The sequence below is a fragment of the Procambarus clarkii genome, chromosome 39 (genome assembly GCF_040958095.1).
Source record: "Procambarus clarkii isolate CNS0578487 chromosome 39, FALCON_Pclarkii_2.0, whole genome shotgun sequence".
In the NCBI taxonomy this organism is placed as follows: domain Eukaryota; kingdom Metazoa; phylum Arthropoda; class Malacostraca; order Decapoda; family Cambaridae; genus Procambarus; species Procambarus clarkii.
In genome coordinates this window covers 38,213,449-38,234,334 of record NC_091188.1, presented here as the reverse complement: position 1 = coordinate 38,234,334, position 20,886 = coordinate 38,213,449, and the positions used below count along the sequence as shown (strand labels likewise).

Below are 20,886 nucleotides of genomic sequence, written 5' to 3'. Positions count from 1 at the left end.
ACTAGGTACATTGTAGTAAAATTTGCGTTCAATATAACACCCATGATATAAGATGATGAGAGTGAAGCCATATAACATATAGCCATATTATATGAGCCATATAACCTCAACGGTGAAGTTATATGGCTCAGGCACATATTGTATAGTAGCACACGATACAGTGCGAGTGTGAAGCACTTAAGTAGAAAACTATGACGATGAAATTAGGTACAGTGCTGTACTTTATTTGGTGAGAAACTGTGTATGGTGTTTAAAACCTGCAGCATCACTGCTAAATGGATTCCAGTTGCTCACTACTCTAACACTGATGGCATTCTTTCCTTCATCTCTGTGGCTCGTTGGGGAACTCAGTTCCTCCCGTTGGAAATAATCTGTGTCCTGGTTATCCCTATAAATTCCGCTGAGAGAAATTTGCAGGTTGGGAATGATGTTTCTCCTAACTCTTCTGTTTTCCAGTGACGCAAGACTTCAAATTCAAATTCAAATTTTTATTCGGGAAAAGTTGATACATAGATGATGAGTTACAAACATAATGTTGGATTTATAGAGCTAGTACCTAAAGCCACTAATACGCATAGCGTTTCGAGCAAGAAACTTCATTCCAAAAGCTTTTTCTTTCCTCGCAATGCTGTTTTGACTGTTAGCTCCCCTGGCATTAGTCGCTCTGTTGACACACACTGTTGACTCTGTTGACATTAGTTGTTGTTGACTCTCAAGTTTATCCAACTTCGTCTTCTCATGAATAAATCCACAAGGGCCTCGATGAGGGTTCGTTGCAATTCTTTTGACCATGTTGTGGCCTAGTCGACTAAGGCAGCGTCTGGGATCATCCCGGGCGTAAGTTCGAACCCTCATCACGACCCTTGTGGATTTATTCATTTGATGCATCACGCTATTGTGATTTCTGTGTGTACTCGTCTTCTCATGTTGGACTTGATATGGATTCCACGCGGAAGCCACATGCTGCCTACCTCAGCCACTTGGGCTGGACGGTAGAGCGACGGTCTCACTTCGTGCAGGTCGGCGTTCAATCCCCGACCGTCCAAGCGGTTGGGAACCATTCCTTCCCTTCCTTCTTTTCTATCCCTCCCCTCTCTCTTCAACACCATCGAACTGGAGGCCTCGAACTCTAGCCTCCATCGCCACAAACAAATCTCTCCCGCTGTTTCTCCTAAAACGTAATTCCCAACTGCGTAGAAACCGGAGACGGTTTAGGAATTCTTAAATCTTGCTGGAGCCTGACTTTACCTGAGGCCTCAATGAGGACAGGAAGCCGGCGGCTTCTCAAAAAGTCCCCAGCATTTGTCCCGATTATCTTTTCCAGCTGTATTTTATTAACCCCAGCAGAGTTTTGGTGCTTACGGCTTCGGCGGGTAGGCGGTTCCACGGGTTCACACGCATATGGGCTAAAAAACTTCTGTCCGACATTATGGCTTGTTGAGCTGGCAGCTGTTCTCTGCACAAAATGTTTCCTTGATGCCTAGGGATAATTTCTGGGTTGGGTGCCCGATTCTGATTGATGAAGATTAAGCTATCCAAAAGGTGGCACGGGCATGAATAGCCCGTAAGTGGTGGCCCTTTTGAGCCATTACCAGTATCAAGAGCTGATACTGGAGATCTGTGGAGGTGCGACTGCACCCTGCGTGACGGGAGATGTCTCCCAGGCCGATTCTGATATGAGGAGGTGTTTTAATATTGTGGCCAAGATGCTAGGCCCAATTCGACAAGTATAGGAAAAATAGGCTATATCTTGGGAACAGCTGTTTCTAGCTGAAAATTGCAAAGGACAAATTTGTTTAGAACATTTTATAATGATAGTTTAATTACCTGTTTTCATTTGCTTTATTTATAGTAAATTGCTTTTCAATTACATTTTTATGTTCGCTTCATACTGAGCGATGCCTTTTATGAGGAATTCCCCATAGAGCCACCCATTGGGTGACAGTCACTGGCTGAGTGGTTTACAGCACTGGACTGACCGGGTTCGAATCCTACAGGGGTCAAGAGTTCTCGGAAATATATATCAAGGCAAATGGGAGGGGAGGACCATCGACAAGCCGCCGGCTTCCTGTTCTCGTCAAGGCCACTAGTGTCAGTGGCACGCACTGACAATGTAGTGCGATGGTAGGTAGACAATATTCGTTTACACGAACGCCAGGGGGATCCCCATCTACACGAACACTAGAGGGATCCCCATCTACACGAACACTAGGGGGATCCCCATCTACACGAACACAAGAGGGATCCCCATCTACACGAACGCCAGGGGAATCCCCATCAACACGAACACTAGGGGAATCCCCATCTACACGAACACTAAAGGAATCCCCATCTACACGAACACTAAAGGAATCCCCATCTACACGAACACTAGAGGGATCCCCATCTACACGAACACTAGGGGAATCCCCATCTACACGAACACTAAAGGAATCCCCATCTACACGAACACTAGAGGAATCCCCATCTACACGAACACTAGGGGAATCCCCATCTACACGAACACTAGAGGGATCCCCATCTACACGAACACTAAAGGAATCCCCATCTACACGAACACTAGAGGAATCCCCATCTACACGAACACTAGGGGAATCCCCATCTACACGAACACTAGAGGAATCCCCATCTACACGAACACTAGGGGAATCCCCATCTACACGAACACTAGAGGAATCCCCATCTACACGAACACTAGAGGAATCCCCATCTACACGAACACTAGGGGAATCCCCATCTACACGAACATTAGAGGAATCCCCATCTACACGAACACTAGGGGAATCCCCATCTACACGAACACTAGAGGAATCCCCATCTACACGAACACTAGGGGAATCCCCATCTACACGAACACTAGAGGAATCCCCATCTACACGAACACTAAAGGAATCCCCATCTACACGAACACTAGGGGAATCCCCATCTACACGAACATTAGAGGAATCCCCATCTACACGAACACTAAAGGAATCCCCATCTACACGAACACTAGAGGAATCCCCATCTACACGAACACTAGGGGAATCCCCATCTACACGAACACTAAAGGAATCCCCATCTACACGAACACTAGGGGAATCCCCATCTACACGAACATTAGAGGAATCCCCATCTACACGAACACTAAAGGAATCCCCATCTACACGAACACTAGAGGAATCCCCATCTACACGAACACTAGGGGAATCCCCATCTACACGAACACTAAAGGAATCCCCATCTACACGAACACTAGGGGAATCCCCATCTACACGAACATTAGAGGAATCCCCATCTACACGAACACTAAAGGAATCCCCATCTACACGAACACTAGAGGGATCCCCATCTACACGAACACTAAAGGAATCCCCATCTACACGAACACTAGGGGAATCCCCATCTACACGAACATTAGAGGAATCCCCATCTACACGAACACTAAAGGAATCCCCATCTACACGAACACTAGAGGAATCCCCATCTACACGAACACTAGGGGAATCCCCATCTACACGAACACTAAAGGAATCCCCATCTACACGAACACTAGGGGAATCCCCATCTACACGAACACTAGAGGAATCCCCATCTACACGAACACTAGAGGAATCCCCATCTACACGAACACTAGAGGAATCCCCATCTACACGAACGCTAGAGGAATCCCCATCTACACGAACACTAGAGGAATCCCCATCTACACGAACACTAGAGGAATCCCCATCTACACGAACTCTAAAGAGGGGAAAAAAGAGAGGGAATTGTTTATCATCTAGACTGGTATGAAAATATTGTTCTGAGGCGCCAAAGACCAGAAAAGAGCGCTGTTGAACACATCTTGACCAATGAAAGAGTGATCGTTCTACAACCTGTCCTGCTACAGAGAACGTCGCTTTTCGCTCGTAGGCGTTACATACGGTCAAAAATCGTCGTACGGGAAAATGAAAGCGGCTGGCGAAAGTGACGTACTGTCCCGTTTTCTGTTTTGGGTCCTCTGGTAGGTTAGGGGAGACCACTTTAAATTGTCCGTTTTCTTGACGTTAGGGAACCTTAGGAGGACGGGAAACATTTGTAAAGAAGACCCTCCACTTGGCAGAAATGTCGAGGAGAATTGTGTGATACATGTGGCAATAGAATTTGGCAATTCCTGCCCGAAACGCTGCGCGTCATTTTACAAGACTGTATATGCATAAATAAATAAAGTCCAAAAAAAATGATTTATGACATATGGTTTTGTGAAAAGAAAAACGCTAACAAAAATATTGTTAGTAATAGTACTTTCAAAATAATAGTTTTTTTCTCTGAACAAGTACTTTTGATGCTGTGAAGATTGTATTTCCGGGGGATTGAACGCCGACCTGCATGTAGCAAGACCGTCGCTCTACCGTCCAGCTCAAGTGGTTGGGCACCATTCCTTCCCTCTCCCCGTCCCATCCCAAATCCTTATCCTGACCCCATCCCAGTGCTATATAGTCGTAATGGCTTGGGGCTTTCCCCTGATAACTCCCTCCCACAATTGACTTGAGAATGGTCCAGGACGGACCGAAACGTCGTCGTCCCTTCACTTTCTAGTGTGTGGTCTGGTCCACATAACTCCCTCCCTGCCACTAATTTCCCTCAGTCTTAACTACACATGAAAAGGGCGCATCTCCAAACCAACAGATGATACAATCTAACAGAGGAAAATGGATGTTTCCTGACCAAAGTCAACATGGACATGAATAACATGAGACAGGATGGATTCCTCAAACTGTCACGTAGCAACTAACTGATAACTGTCCTCATCCTGTAACTGCAAGGACTCTTCAAGTCTAAATATATGTAAATGAGTTCAATATCTTGCTTCTATTTAGTGCACAGTTGAGAGAGAAAACAATGTTTTCTCATGAAAACAACGAAAACAATACCACTAACACACTATGCATGTTAGAATGTAAAGAATGAACAAGAATGTAAAAACATCAATGCTTTGTACTCTTTACACACAGAAATCGCAATAGCGTGATGCATGAAATGAACAAATGCACAAGGGTCGTGACGAGTATTCGAACCTGCGTCCGAGAGCATCCCAGACGCTGCCTTAATCTAGAACTTCAGTTTCAACTCCTTTTACCATGTCGTAGCTCAGTCGATTAAGGCAGCGTCTGGGATGCTCTCGGACGCAGGTCCGAATCCTCGTCACGGCCCCTTGTGGATTTGTTGCTTTGTACTCTCATAAACCCAATGTACCTTCTTGATAATAAATAAATAAAAAAATGCATTTTTTTTATTTTTGGGGGCATACAGATTCACAAACCAGCACATAACCTGACTAATGATCGATTACATATGGTAAACAATGGCTCGCAAAGCTCCTCTTTCCAGTCCTTAAGCTTCCTGGCAAACTTTTCGCCTGCACAACAATCACCTTCTGTGGTTGATTGTTCAATAAACCACTGAACTATATGTTTAACACATCTCTCACCCTGTCCTTGGAAGACAGAAGAAAATGTATATATATGCTGGTTAGCATTGTAAATGTCCGGCCACGTCTGTGGTAGAAAATAATAATAATAATAATAATAAACTTCGTCCTGCCCTGGGGATTTGTTTGGCTTGAGTTTTTCCCTTTATATATAATGATAATAATTCATTGTTTCGGGGGACAGGAAGCCAGGTTATATATACAGTATATGTTAGGTTTATACCGCGGTTCCCCTCACCCCGGGGTATGACCCTCCCCAGGATGCATCCCCACAACATGCTGACTAACTCCAGGGGTATCTCTTTACTGCTAGGTGGACAGGCGCATGAGGTGAAAGAAAACACGCCCAACCATTTCTATGCCTCTAGGGATTCGAACCCGGAATTCCCGATTCTGTAATCCTTTTGCTGCTGTGACGATAATCTCCTTCAAGAGATTGAGCCTGCTCTTCCCTCCAAAATACGTCTCTACAAATCTATATAAAATTACTATGGAAGAAAAATCCAACAACGACAACACCAGCAAGGTTTGCCAGAGCGCAAAACGTATGCAGCCAGGAACACCTGCTCCACCTCAAACCGCCAAACTACCTGTCTTGACGCCGGCTCATCGCTGATTGGCTGCCGGTCTAGCTGCAACTGCACTCCACCCACCATACTACTTGATGTCTGGGGCCGCCACGACCTCAGTCTTCAGAATATCCCGTGCTTTCGACAGGTTAACACGTCTCGTTGGTAGACTAAGCCCCAGGCTTACGTGTACTAAGAGAAGTGATAGCTTGAAGCCAATATTCCGGCACCTATTTACTTGTTATTTGCTCACTTGTCTTAAAGTAACTTTTCATTTTGCCATTTAATTATTCTTATTACTTTGATTGATTTTATTATACGAATTTGTTTGTCCATTTTATTCATGTTTTGATTTCTTTAACGTAATTAAAATTTCATTGTTAAAATTTACTTGTGTTTTGTGTGTCTTCTCCTTACCTTACCACAGACGAAGTTCCAGATTTTCTATTTTTTTTCTATATGTGACGAGGCCATACCCCTAGCTTTTGAACAGCCGAACACCAACGCGTTACCGTCACACTGCGCTACCGTTCACAGGATGAGTATGGGGTGCACAATAAACTACCTCTCACAGGATGAGTATGGGGTGCACAATAAACCACCACTCACAGGATGAGTATGGGGTGCACAATAAATCACCGCTCACAGGATGAGTATGGGGTGCACAATAAACCATCACTCACAGGATGAGTATGGGGTGCACAAAAAATCACCGCTCACAGGATGAGTATGGGGTGCACAATAAACTACCACTCACAGGATTAGTATGGGGTGCACAATAAACTACCGTTCACAGGATGAGTATGGGGTGCACAATAAACTACCACTCACAGGATGAGTATGGGGTGCACAATAAACTACCCCTCACAGGAGGAGTATGGGGTGCACAATAAACTACCGCTCACAGGAGGAGTATGGGGTGCACAATAAACCACCGCTCACAGGATGAGTATGGGGTGCACAATAAAATACCACTCACAGGATGAGTATGGGGTGCACAATAAACTACCGCTCACAGGAGGAGTATGGGGTGCACAATAAACCACCCCAACAGGATGAGTATGGGGTGCACACTAAACTACCCCCACAGGATGAGTATGGGGTGCACACTAAACTACCCCCCCACAGGATGAGTATGGGGTGCACACTAAACTACCCCGCACAGGATGAGTATGGGGTGCACACTAAACTACCCCCCCACAGGATGAGTATGGGGTGCACACTAAACTACCCCCCCACAGGATGAGTATGGGGTGCACACTAAACTACCCCCCCCACAGGATGAGTATGGGGTGCACACTAAACTACCCCCCCCCACAGGATGAGTATGGGGTGCACACTAAACTACCCCCCCACAGGATGAGTATGGGGTGCATACTAAACTACCCCCCCCCCACAGGATGAGTATGGGGTGCACAATAAACTACCGCTCACAGGATGAGTATGGGGTGCACAATAAACTACCGCTCACAGGATGAGTATGGGGTGCACAATAAACTACCGTTCACAGGATGAGAATGGGGTGCACAATAAACTACCACTCACAGGATGAGTATGGGGTGCACAATAAACTACCCCTCACAGGAGGAGTATGGGGTGCACAATAAACTACCCCCACAGGATGAGTATGGGGTGCACAATAAACTACCACTCACAGGAGGAGTATGGGGTGCACAATAAACCACTGCTCACAGGATGAGTATGGGGTGCACAATAAAATACCACAGGATGAGTATGGGGTGCACAATAAACTACCGCTCACAGGATGAGTATGGGGTGCACAATAAACTACCACTCACAGGATGAGTATGGAGTGCACAATAAACTACCCCTCACAGGAGGAGTATGGGGTGCACAATAAACTACCACTCACAGGATGAATATGGGGTGCACAATAAACTACCCCCACAGGATGAGTATGGGGTGCACAATAAACTACCGCTCACAGGAGGAGTATGGGGTGAACAATAAGCCACCGCTCACAGGAGGAGTATGGGGTGCACAATAAACCACCCCCACAGGAGGAGTATGGGGTGCACAATAAACTACCACTCACAGGAGGAATATGGGGTGCACAATAAACTACCACTCACAGGAGGAGTATGGGGTGCACAATAAACTACCACTCACAGGAGGAGTATGGGGTGCACAATATACAACCACTCACAGGATGAGTATGGGGTGCACAATAAACTACCCCCCACAGGATGAGTATGGGGTGCACAATGAACTACCACTCACAGGATGAGTATGGGGTGCACAATAAACTACCCCCCACAGGATGAGTATGGGGTGCACAATAAACTACCACTCACAGGAGGAGTATGGGGTGCACAATATACAACCACTCACAGGATGAGTATGGGGTGCACAACAAACTACCCCTCACAGGATGAGTATGGGGTGCACAATAAACTACCCCTCACAGGATGAGTATGGGGTGCACAATAAATTACTCCACATGATGAGTATGGGGTGCACAATAAACTACCCCTACAGGAGGAGTATGGGGTGCACAATAAACTAGCCCTACAGGAGGAGTATGGGGTGCACAATAAACTACCCCTACAGGAGGAGTATGGGGTGCACAATAAACTAGCCCTACAGGAGGAGTATGGGGTGCACAATAAACTACCCCTACAGGAGGAGTATGGGGTGCACAATAAACTACCCCTACAGGAGGAGTATGGGGTGCACAATAAACTACCCCTACAGGAGGAGTATGGGGTGCACAATAAACTACCCCTACAGGAGGAGTATGGGGTGCACAATAAACTAGCCCTACAGGAGGAGTATGGGGTGCACAATAAACTACCCCTACAGGAGGAGTATGGGGTGCACAATAAACTACCCCTACAGGAGGAGTATGGGGTGCACAATAAACTACCCCTACAGGAGGAGTATGGGGTGCACAATAAACTACCCCTACAGGAGGAGTATGGGGTGCACAATAAACTAGCCCTACAGGAGGAGTATGGGGTGCACAATAAACTACCCCTACAGGAGGAGTATGGGGTGCACAATAAACTAGCCCTACAGGAGGAGTATGGGGTGCACAATAAACTACCCCTACAGGAGGAGTATGGGGTGCACAATAAACTACCCCTACAGGAGGAGTATGGGGTGCACAATAAACTACCCCTACAGGAGGAGTATGGGGTGCACAATAAACTACCCCTACAGGAGGAGTATGGGGTGCACAATAAACTACCCCTACAGGAGGAGTATGGGGTGCACAATAAACTAGCCCTACAGGAGGAGTATGGGGTGCACAATAAACTACCCCTACAGGAGGAGTATGGGGTGCACAATAAACTACCCCTACAGGAGGAGTATGGGGTGCACAATAAACTACCCCTACAGGAGGAGTATGGGGTGCACAATAAACTACCCCTACAGGAGGAGTATGGGGTGCACAATAAACTACCCCTACAGGAGGAGTATGGGGTGCACAATAAACTAGCCCTACAGGAGGAGTATGGGGTGCACAATAAACTACCCCTACAGGAGGAGTATGGGGTGCACAATAAACTACCCCTACAGGAGGAGTATGGGGTGCACAATAAACTACCCCTACAGGAGGAGTATGGGGTGCACAATAAACTACCCCTACAGGAGGAGTATGGGGTGCACAATAAACTACCCCTACAGGAGGAGTATGGGGTGCACAATAAACTAGCCCTACAGGAGGAGTATGGGGTGCACAATAAACTACCCCTACAGGAGGAGTATGGGGTGCACAATAAACTAGCCCTACAGGAGGAGTATGGGGTGCACAATAAACTACCCCTACAGGAGGAGTATGGGGTGCACAATAAACTACCCCTACAGGAGGAGTATGGGGTGCACAATAAACTACCCCTACAGGAGGAGTATGGGGTGCACAATAAACTACCCCTACAGGAGGAGTATGGGGTGCACAATAAACTACCCCTACAGGAGGAGTATGGGGTGCACAATAAACTACCCCTACAGGAGGAGTATGGGGTGCACAATAAACTAGCCCTACAGGAGGAGTATGGGGTGCACAATAAACTAGCCCCACAGGAGGAGTATGGGGTGCACAATAAACTACCCCTACAGGAGGAGTATGGGGTGCACAATAAACTAGCCCTACAGGAGGAGTATGGGGTGCACAATAAACTACCCCTACAGGAGGAGTATGGGGTGCACAATAAACTAGCCCCACAGGAGGAGTATGGGGTGCACAATAAACTAGCCCCACAGGAGGAGTATGGGGTGCACAATAAACTAGCCCTACAGGAGGAGTATGGGGTGCACAATAAACTACACCTACAGGAGGAGTATGGGGTGCACAATAAACTACCCCTACAGGAGGAGTATGGGGTGCACAATAAACTACACCTACAGGAGGAGTATGGGGTGCACAATAAACTACCCCTACAGGAGGAGTATGGGGTGCACAATAAACTAGCCCTACAGGAGGAGTATGGGGTGCACAATAAACTACCCCTACAGGAGTATGGGGTGCACAATAAACTACCCCTACAGGAGGAGTATGGGGTGCACAATAAACTAGCCCTACAGGAGGAGTATGAGGTGCACAATAAACTACCCCTACAGGAGGAGTATGGGGTGCACAATAAACTACCCCTACAGGAGGAGTATGGGGTGCACAATAAACTAGCCTCCTCGGGGGATACAATCAAAATCAGTGGAGAACAAACCCGACTGTACCGTACTACTGTACTAGCACGGTACAGTACCAGTACTGTACCGTACTACTGTACTAGCACGGTACAGTACCAGTACTGTACCGTACTACTGTACTAGCACGGTACAGTACCGGTACTGTACCGTACTACTGTACTAGTACGGTACAGTACCAGTACTGTACCGTACTACTGTACTAGCACGGTACAGTACCAGTACTGTACAAGTACGGTACCTCTACTTTAATAACATCATCCCTAGTGACTAGTAAATTAGTCAACCACTCCTCTTTACCTCCAATACATACTTATTAATTTCTTTTTTAGTCACAATTCACAAATTTTTTATTAAAAATACCACTCATTTTTTTTTTTTTTTTTTTTTTTTTTTTTTTTTTTTTTTTTTTTTTTTGAGATATATACAAGAGTTGTTACATTCTTGTACAGCCACTAGTACGCGTAGCGTTTCGGGCAAGTCCTTAATCCTATGGTCCCTGGAATACGATCCCCTGCCGCGAAGAATCGTTTTTTCATCCAAGTACACATTTTACTGTTGCGTTAAACAGAGGCTACAGTTAAGGAATTGCGCCCAGTAAATCCGCCCAGTAAATCTTCGTCGTTATCAGTTATCAGACCTGTCTCAGTTTTTAATGGACCTATCCTTTCCCTAATTTTTGTTCGATGTAACTGAAACAAACTTTAGGATTTGTCTTTGCTTGTCCTGCTATGCGAACTTCATAGTTTCATTTTTATTTCCTTATTTCTATTTTAACATTTCTAACTCATTTGGATAAATTCTTGTTGTGGGCTGACTTCCCCATTTTTAATCCTTCTCTTGAGGTTATCTTGAGATGATTTCGGGGCTTTTAGTGTCCCCGCGGCCCGGTTCTCGACCAGGCCTCCACCCCCAGGAAGCAGCCCGTGACAGCTGACTAACACCCAGGTACCTATTTTACTGCTAGGTAACAGGGGCATAGGGTGAAAGAAACTCTGCCCACTGTTTCTCGCCGGCGCCTGGGATCGAACCCAGGACCACAGGATCACAAGTCCAGCGTGCTGTCCGCTCGGCCGACCGGCTCCCTCATCCTCCTCCTCATCCTTGTGTAAACTTTCCCCATTTTAATCCTTAAGCTTTCTTTGTATGTATAAGTTGCTTCAGATCCATTGTTATCCGTTTTGGGGTCATTATTATTCTATTTAATCAATTTATGTTATACTATGTTCCACGGCTTTGCTTAGAATATTTTTAAATAAGTTACATTTTGAATCCTCATCGCAATCCCTTGTTACGCAACGTATCGTTTGGGTCACATCTCGTTCCAAGACCGGTTTAATTACCTCTTATGTTTAGGTCTGGACAATCTATCCTTCCCAAGAAATTTCTTAGCCCATTAAAATCAGCTTTTCGGATATCTCTCGCCTTAACGGAATTATCTTTCACAGCTATTGTATTCTATGCTAAATCTGATTTTCTTGTGATCACTGTTCCCTCGCTCACTGCCTATTTCGGTGTCATTAATTTGTGTTTCCTTGTTAGTTAACACTAAACTAATATTTTCCTGCGTTGGTTCCTTAATGTGCTGCTCAAAGAAGCAATCGTAATCTAATTCTAAAAATCTTGTGCGTCAGTAGTCGTGTTTTATTAAACCTGTTTATTCCACTAAAATTAAAGTCACCCATAACACAAATACTGTTTGACCTAGAGCATCTTCTCCTGGAGACGATGGCATAATGTACAGTATCTTGAGGCTTCTTATCGACATACCTAATAGTCCGCTGCTAGAACTATACAGACAAAGTCTACGCCAAGGTGTCCTACCAGATCGATGGACACAAAGCCTCATAATCCCTGTACCTAAGCCAAGTAAGTAATTATCAAAAGAAGACACCAAACCGGGAAGGCTATGTAGCACCATCAAATGTGCGGGATAATCAGAGGGCGCTAAATATCTCCAAGGATGCCAATACGAGAACAGAAACGCATAAGGTGAACGATATAAAAAAATAGCAGAGTCGCCAAGAATTCTATCGAGGGACGATCGAAAAACAAGACACACGTTCATCCTGGAAGTCAGGAAATTCAACAAGGATATGTACGACAGTAAGAGGGACAATGCAATTTGGACAATAAGGAGCAGGGCGGCGCTCCATTAAATGACTGTGAGTTAAACGGGTATGGCCAATATGTAACCTAGCCAGAGCCGTTCCCCACCGCCAGTTACGGTGGTAGGAGGAAGGCCATTGGGACACATGACTCTTAAGAGTACGCAGTTTGTTACCAATAACAGAAGACCAACAACTCTGCCAGCGGGCAAGGCTGGAGGCATGAATAACTGGGTAAAAGTCAGAATAAGGAATACCTTTACGGGAGATGGGACAAGTGCGGATAGCTTCCTTAGCGGCAGCATCCACACGCTCATTTAAAGAGACATCAATATGGCAGGGAACCCAGCAAAACTCAACCGACTTAAATTTACTGGAGATAAGAAACAGCCAATGTTGAATCTCGATGACCACCGGGTGGACCGGATTAAAGGACCCTAAAGCCATGAGGGCACTACGAGAGTCAACTACCACCACAAAGGAGGATTGACACCGGGAAAGCAGGAGACGAAGAGCATAGAGAATAGCATAAAGTTCTGCTGTGAAGATGCTAGCCTCCGGAGGAAGATGACACATAAGTGTGGTCAGTAAAAACAACAGAGTAGCCCACACCGTCAGGAGACTTAGACCCATCGGTGAAGATGGGAACGGAGTGGGAGTGAGAAGAAAAGTGCTCAAGGAAGAGGCGTTTCAGAACTGTACGAGGGGTAAAAGCATTAGTGATGCGGGCCAGAGAAGTATAAAATTTGGGAAGGGGGACCCTCCATGGGGGCAAGGATGAAACAATACGAGGAATCTACGAACCGAAAGAGAATCTTGTAAGCAAGACAAACGGACAGAAAGAGGAAGGTGGTGAAGAGGAACAGGAACTACAGGAGGGGTAAAAGTCAAAGCACGATAGAGGCGAGAGTGAGGATGCTGTAAGGATCGCGCAAGATAGCGAAGACTGTAGCGATCATGGCGGTCCTGGAGAGACAGGAAGCCAGTGTCAGTGTACAAGCTGAGGGCAGGAGTTGAACGAAAAGCATCAGAGCTGAGGCGCAACCCAGTATGGTGCAAAGGATCAAGATGGCGAAGAGTAGAAGGAGAAGCAGAAGAGTATGCAGGGCAACCATAATCGAGTTTAGACAGGACGAGAGAGGAATGCAAATAGAGGAGTGTGCGCCTATCCACTCCCAAGAAGTATGGGACAAAACCTTAAGTAGGTTAATGACCTTGAAGCATTCAACACTGAGGTAAGAGATATGGGGCGACCAAGACAAACGAGTGTCAAAGAACAACCCCAAAAGCTTTGTGGAATCTATGTACTCAAGGGGATGACCATAAAGTGACAAAGAGGGACGAAGAACGACCCGCTTTCGAGTAAAAGTCATGGCACAAGTCTTAGCAGTAGAGAACTTGAAGCCATGATTGGTGTCCCAAAGAGGCGAATCATCACCTCGACAGCAAAGAGTAAAATCGTCAACATAAAGAGCGGAGAAGATGCCAGAAGGAAGTGAGGAAAGAAGACCATTGGGAGCAACCAGAATAAGAGTGGAGCTCAGAAAACTACCTTGGGGCACACCTTCATACTGCCGAAAAGAGGCAGAGAGAGTGGCACCAAGCCTGACTCGAAAGGTATGATGAGAGAGAAAGCTTTGAAGGAAGAGAGAGAGATTACCACGAAGGCCAAAAGAACGAAGTTGGGACCGAATATGGTATCTCCAAGTCGTGTCATAAGCCTTTTTCAGGTCAAAAAGGACAGCAACAACGGAGGTCTTCGCAGCAAAAGCAGTACGAATATAGACCTCCAAGTTCACCAGAACATCAGTCGTGCTGCGGCACTTGTGAAAACCAAATTGAGAAGGAGAGAGGTGGTGATGGTGTTCCAAGAACTACATCAGACGGACATTTACCATACGCTCAAAGAGCTTGCAGACACAACTCGTGAGAGCAATAGGGCGGAAGTCCTTAGGGGATGTACCGAGAGACCCTGGTTTCCGAATAGGGAATACAATGGCATTGAGCCAGTCCTCAGGGACAGACGACGACTCCCAGACCTAGTTATACAGACTCAGTAAATACTGAGACGTGCACGGAGGGAGATGGCGAAGCATCTCATAATGAACGTCATCCAAGCTCGCTGCCATAGATCTGCAGAAGGCCAGGGCAGACTGAAGTTCAGAAAGAGAGAAAGGATCATTATAGGGAAGACGGAGATGAGTGTGGAAATTTAAAGGATAAGATTGAAGAACAGGCTTACGAAGAAGGAAGGATTGAGGAAGATGAGAACCAGAGCTAACAGTAGAAAAGTGGGAACCCAGTTCGGTCGCGACCGTCACTAGGTCCGCCACAAGAGTACCACGTATTTGGAGAACCGGCGAGACATCTGGAACGAACTTGCCCGCAATCTTGTGGATCTTCTTCCAGATCTGCGGCAGAGGAGTATCGGATGTAATGGTGGAAACATAAGATTTCCAACTCTCATGTTTAACTGTACGGATAGTTCTACGCACCGCACTTGCCTTCCGAAACAAAATAAAAGAATCAGCCATCTGCCGGTGGCGGTGTTTCTTCCATGCTGCACGCTTACAGCGGACAGCCCGAACACAGTCCGCATTCCACCAGGGAACGCACTTTCGCGTGCTCCGGGAGGAAGAGCGAGGAATAGAGTGGAGGGCAGTGTCGAAGACAGTGTCATAAAAAAGAAGGAGGACGCGAGGAAGAGGCAGAGAGGAGAGGTCAGAGAGAGTAGCACGGAGGGTGAACAGGCTCCCGTCAGCCTTGGCAAACTGCCGCCTAGGGAAGGAGAGGGGAGGGTGGAAAGAGAAAAAGGAAACAAGGATGGGGAAATGGTCACTGTTATGGAGGTCATCAAGAACCCGCCACGTGAAATCTAAGTAAAGGAACGACGAGCAGAGAGAAAGATCAAGACAGGAAAGGGTGCGAGTCCGAGAGTCCACATGAGTCGATTCACCAGAATTTAGAAGAGATAGAGAAGAAGTGAGAATGAACGGTTCGAGAAGGCGGCCTCAGGTGTTTGTCAGAGCATCACCCCAGAGGGTATATCGACAGTTGAAATCACCCAAAAGGAGCACCGGCTCTGGCCAGGAGTCCAGGAGGTGCTTAAGATCATGAAGGGAAAGCGTGACATTTGGGGGGAGGTAAATGGAACAGACTGTATACCATTTACCCACAAAAATACGGGCTGCAGAACAATGGATAGGGAACGAAAGAAGTAGGGGAACGAAGGGAATATCAGAACGAATTAAGAGAGCAGTAGAGTTATGGGCCCCAGCAAGAGCTGGGGGGAAAGGGGGGGGGGAAGAAAGGAATAACCACGAAAGTGACCAGGACGAGCACCAAGCATTGGTTCCTGGAGACAAACACAAAGTCGTGTAAACTGTGTAATTAGAAGTTGGAGTTCATGGAAGTTGGCATAAAATCCACGAATATTCCACTGAACAATAGACATTATCAAAGAGAAAGGACAGTAACAGAGAACAAGAGAGAAATTAAGGGAAAGAGGAACACAGTTTACTAAAGGATCTCAGGATCAAGGTCAGCAAAATTAGGGTTAGGGGGCATGGGTAAACTTAGTAAGGATGGAGGGAAGGGAGTGGGAGGACAGACCAGAGGCGGACTGACGGGGTCCGGAGGGGGATGAGACAACTGAGAGGGACAGTCAAGGACAGCTGGAGGAGGGGAGGCCAGAAATCAGGGAGTGCACCTCAGCAAGGGCAGCAACCGAGAGGGAATCGGGGGCGAAAGAAACCTCCATATCTGGGACAGGGAATCCGACCACTGAAATGGGAGGGGACGTAGTGATAGAAGGCAGAGGGAGGGGGCGAGGAAGAAAGCGATACCTTTTTACCCACTGGGGAGGAAGAAGGAGAGGAGCCAGGCTTACGTTTCTGACTCGAAGAGACAGGCGCTCCAGTAACAACGTACCGGGCGACAGACTCAATGGTCTCAGCAGGAGAAGAGGGACAAGAGCGAACAAAAAGAAGATTGCTGGCAAGATAATGGACATCAACCTGGACAGACAGGCGGCGTGGAGGGTCAAGAGACTGGGGGGAGGGTTGGGAAGAAAGAGTGGTGGAGATGGGAAAGAAAACATAGGAGACATGGTGGACTGGGCAGGAAGGGGAGGAAACTCCAGGTGGAGAACCAGGAGGAAGGCCTTTCAGGACAGGACGCAAAGGAATAGGGGAGGAGGTGGAGGGCGTGTTCGGGTCTAATGCCTGGAAACGGCTGTGAGACTGAGGAAGGTGGGAAGGATGAGGAGAGGTAGAACGCAACACGGGAGCGTAGGAGACGCCCGCGAAAGGGGTGAGACGACGAACTTGGTGTCTCGCTTCAGGAAAAGACAGACGATCACGGTGCTTAAAGTTGAGGACGGCTTCCTCGAGTTTGTAGTGTATACACGAGCGTGAGAAGGTAGGGTGGGCCTCACCGCAATTGAGGCAATGAGCCTGGGGAGAAGTGCACTCGGACTTAGACTGATCATCGGCCCCACACATGGGACATAGATACACAGTACTTGTGCACTTGAGAACACCGTGCCCGAACTTCCAACACTTATTGCAAAGTCTAGGAGAGGGAATGTACTCCTGAACGGAGCATCTGGCACCGGCAAGAATAGAGGGAGGAAGGGTCCTACTATCAAAGGTGATTTTTACAACTCGAAGGGGCTGACGGCGATGACCACGAGGGGGTCGAGTAAACGTGTCCACCTGGAGGACTGAATGGCCTCGGGCTTCGAGGATATGTTTAATATCCTCATGGCAGTCTTTGAGGTCCCTAACACCAGTTGCAACATGGTGTGGGAGGAGAACAGTGCCAACACTGGCATTTAACCGAGCGTTTTTGGAGACCCGAACAGGGGGGTCTCCCCAATGCAGGACAAAGTGGCTAAGCGAGTAGCTGCATCCTGAGAAGGAGCAGCAACGACATGCGTACCGTAATTGGTGGAGTTAAAAGTAACAGAGGCATCTACTGAATCAACAAGGTGTTTATGGAGGGAGAAATCGTCAGGAGGAGTAGAATCCAGATGGTGGAGATCAAAGTATTTAGCCCATGTAGCGGGACCAAACAAGGCGTTGTAAGTATTAATATGGGAAGGGATCGTGCGAGTGTGGCCGTGGCGGGGACGACGTTGAGAACCCCCAGAGTGAGAGGGGATAAAAGGCGCAGTAGTCACAATGAGAGACGGAGCCGAGCCAGGGGACGAGGTGGTCACCACTGGGGGCTGGGAACTCGACCCTACCGCAGAACAGGGAGGGGAGCTGAGGGGAGAAGTCAGGAGGGTCAAAGGAGGAGCAAGGTCGGGGCCCAATGCAGTGGGGTTACAGGGCCTGGTCTTCCAACACAGTCTGACTCGGGGCTTGGTCGCCCACCCCACAAGCCTGACAAGGGAAACATTATCTGCCATAGAAATGAGGAAAGACTCATTCACAAATGTGCCCTCACACCCACCATGGAGCCACAATTAGAGGCAGGACACCCAACAAGAAGCTATCGCCGATCATGCTGGGGCCTCCTAGGGGTGCGTCGTGAGTATACGCCCCACAAACGCCACCTTCAGAACCGTCAGTCCGTAGAGATCGGGTTCAGTGACGAAAGGAGGGTTGATAATAAAAGGTTCCCCTCGTTTGAGACGTCGGGTACTACAGTTCTACGGGTGCAAGAGTATGCCTCCTCAAGCACCCGGGCGTCAAAATAGAAGAAGTCCAAAAGAATAACCAAAACAAGCAAAAGGTCGGCAGGAAACGACAAGCAGATAGGAGAAGAGGGGGAAGAAAAACGAAACATAAGGAAAAGGAAAAGCGATCCAGCACAATTGGAGAGGACAGCAGCAGGAGCATATAAGGCCACAAAAGGACAGAGGACTGTCCCAAGGAGCATCACACTCCGGCAGCCGACCACCAAGCCCCCTCACGGCGCCAACGGGCCAAATGGGGAGGGGGGTACCTAAGCCAAACTCAAACAAATTTTGGCCGATATCTTTAACTTCTTGCATGTGCAAGGTCATTGAGAGGATTGTTCTCAGTAGGCTAATGTTGAAAATCAAAAGTCAACTCACTGCTAACTTGCACGGCTTTCTCCCTGGCAGAAGTACACAATCTTGCTTTGTTGAGTACTTCATCAGACAGAAACCAAACACTCACGTTGCCTTTCTTGACATCCAAGCTGCTTTAGACACAGCTAATAGGGAACTCATCCTAGAGCAATTAGATTTATTTTTTAAGTCAGGGGAGATTTGTTAAAATGGATTAATGGTTATTTGAGTAACAGAACTGCCGCAGTCATCTATAACGGGGGTTAAGAGTAGCTATAATGCCTCCTTTGAAATGGGCACACCTGAGGGAGAAGTCCTCAGTCCTACACTTTTCAATGTGCTGATTGTATAGACTAATAGCTCACATAACTACTCAAGTCGGTGAGGCTGTTATCTGCTATGTAGTCGACATTTGCGTCATTGCCACCAGTGACAACCGCCCGCAGACTCACCTTGACACTTACAAATACATGTATTGAATGTTGGCTTATCGTCTCCACAGGTAATACCAGGACCTTATGCATCCCCAAAATCAATAATCTTCCTGTTTTTAAGGTCAATAATCAGCCCATTGAAAACTGCAGGCAATACAAATACCTCGGTGTGAATATTAATAGTGACATTGTAAGTGAACTACAGTTTAAGCTTAAAGAAAGGCTAAGTCTTCTTAAAACGCTTGCTGAAAAGCACATTGGTATCACTGTCATATTTGCCAGAATGTTCTACATGATGTTCATCAGGTCACTAGTCGACTACCATGACCTGCACCTTATTAGTCTCCCTAACAACAGGCTGAAAGTTTTAGAGAAAATTCAAAATGAAGCCATGAGGATAATTCTTGGAGACCCCACATGCACAAGAATCATCAACATGAGGGAGGAGATGAAACTCCCAACCATATGTGAAAAAATTGAGCAGCTCAGTACTACCTTGTGTATAAGGGTGATGAAAGATTATATGTATGGGCAGCATAAAACATCCACTTGACAGTGTGACATTGTAATTGCCAGATTTAGGCTGGGATATCGACATCTATGGCAGGTGACTGCAGGTAATGAATTCCCCCAATGGTGAACATTCCAATTGTAAACTTTTCCAGTTATCCCCCCCCTCCCCCACCAACACATACTTTTATTGCCTCCTTCCCCCATATCCATTTCCATACCACTATCTACTAACAGTTTAATCCCAAACAAACCGCTCTAACCACTGGCTCCAACGAGTTGGCAACAACAACAACCCTAGCCCTAGATTATACTTACTGAAACGTAGTTAAAAGAGGATACTACTCAACTCTTTAACATGCCTAACTACTCAGCAATTCACAACTGTCGACCAATTCAGAGAGGTGGTGGTACAGCTCTTTACTACCACCAAGAACTGACATGCTTAAAAGTAATTAGAACTAGAGACTACTGTGGGGAGTATATCTTTGCCAGTTTCAGAGTCAAGGGTGCTGAGTCTGTTCTGACTGTGGGAGCAGTCTATAGAATTCCTAACACTGATGTGTCCGAATTCAACTCTAACCTTAGAAATCTAATACTAGATAACAGACTGAACAAAAACCATCTTATTATTGCAGGGGTCTTTATTATTTACCTCTGCCAGCCTGAAAACCCTACTGCTGCTAGTCTCCTCAACTGTATTCCTGCTTCCTCATACCCTTTATCACTGCCTCTGCTCTTGACCACGTCTGGACTAACATAACCTCTCCACTTACTTCAGGGATAATCATTGATAGAACCACAGACCATTACCCCTCATTTCTCCTAACCAACGTTAATAAACCATTTCTACATACAAGGAAGATAAGTCTTAGGCTGCACAATGAAACTTCTATAGGCAACTTTATTGCTGCTGCTGCTAACATCAACTGGGAGGCTAAATTATCTTGAGGTTATCTTGAGATGATTTCGGGGCTTTAGTGTCCCCGCGGCGCGGTCCTCGACCAGACCTCCACCCCCATGAAGCAGCCCGTGACAGCTGACTAACACCCAGGTACCTATTTTACTGCTAGGTAACAGGTGCATAGGGTGAAAGAAACACTGCCCA

The 20,886-nt window shown here is 46.7% G+C and overlaps 1 protein-coding gene across 1 annotated transcript; it reads right to left on the bottom strand.

Moving 5' to 3' along the window:
* Positions 1 to 1,597: 1,597 nt before the first annotated feature.
* LOC138372687 (exported protein YdbA-like) lies at positions 1,598 to 18,996 on the bottom strand. The gene is made up of 3 exons (XM_069338193.1): positions 18,944 to 18,996; positions 2,111 to 3,720; positions 1,598 to 1,770 (listed from the first exon to the last, which is right to left on the bottom strand). The coding sequence occupies exons 1-3, from the start codon at positions 18,994 to 18,996 to the stop codon at positions 1,598 to 1,600; spliced, it is 1,836 nt and encodes a 611-aa protein (XP_069194294.1).
* Positions 18,997 to 20,886: the final 1,890 nt, after the last annotated feature.

Excerpts from the sequence above, each read along its gene's own strand:
- LOC138372687 (XM_069338193.1), bottom strand. The coding sequence starts at position 18,996 with ATGAGTTCCCTATTAGCTGTGTCTAAAGCAGCTTGGATGTCAAGAAAG. Across the intron at positions 3,721-18,943 it reads TGGATGTCAAGAAAGGCAAC|AGTTCGTGTAGATGGGGATT; the intron begins GTGAGTGTTTGG and ends TCCCCTCTTTAG. Across the intron at positions 1,771-2,110 it reads ACCTACCATCGCACTACATT|CTAGAAACAGCTGTTCCCAA; the intron begins GTCAGTGCGTGC and ends TGCAATTTTCAG.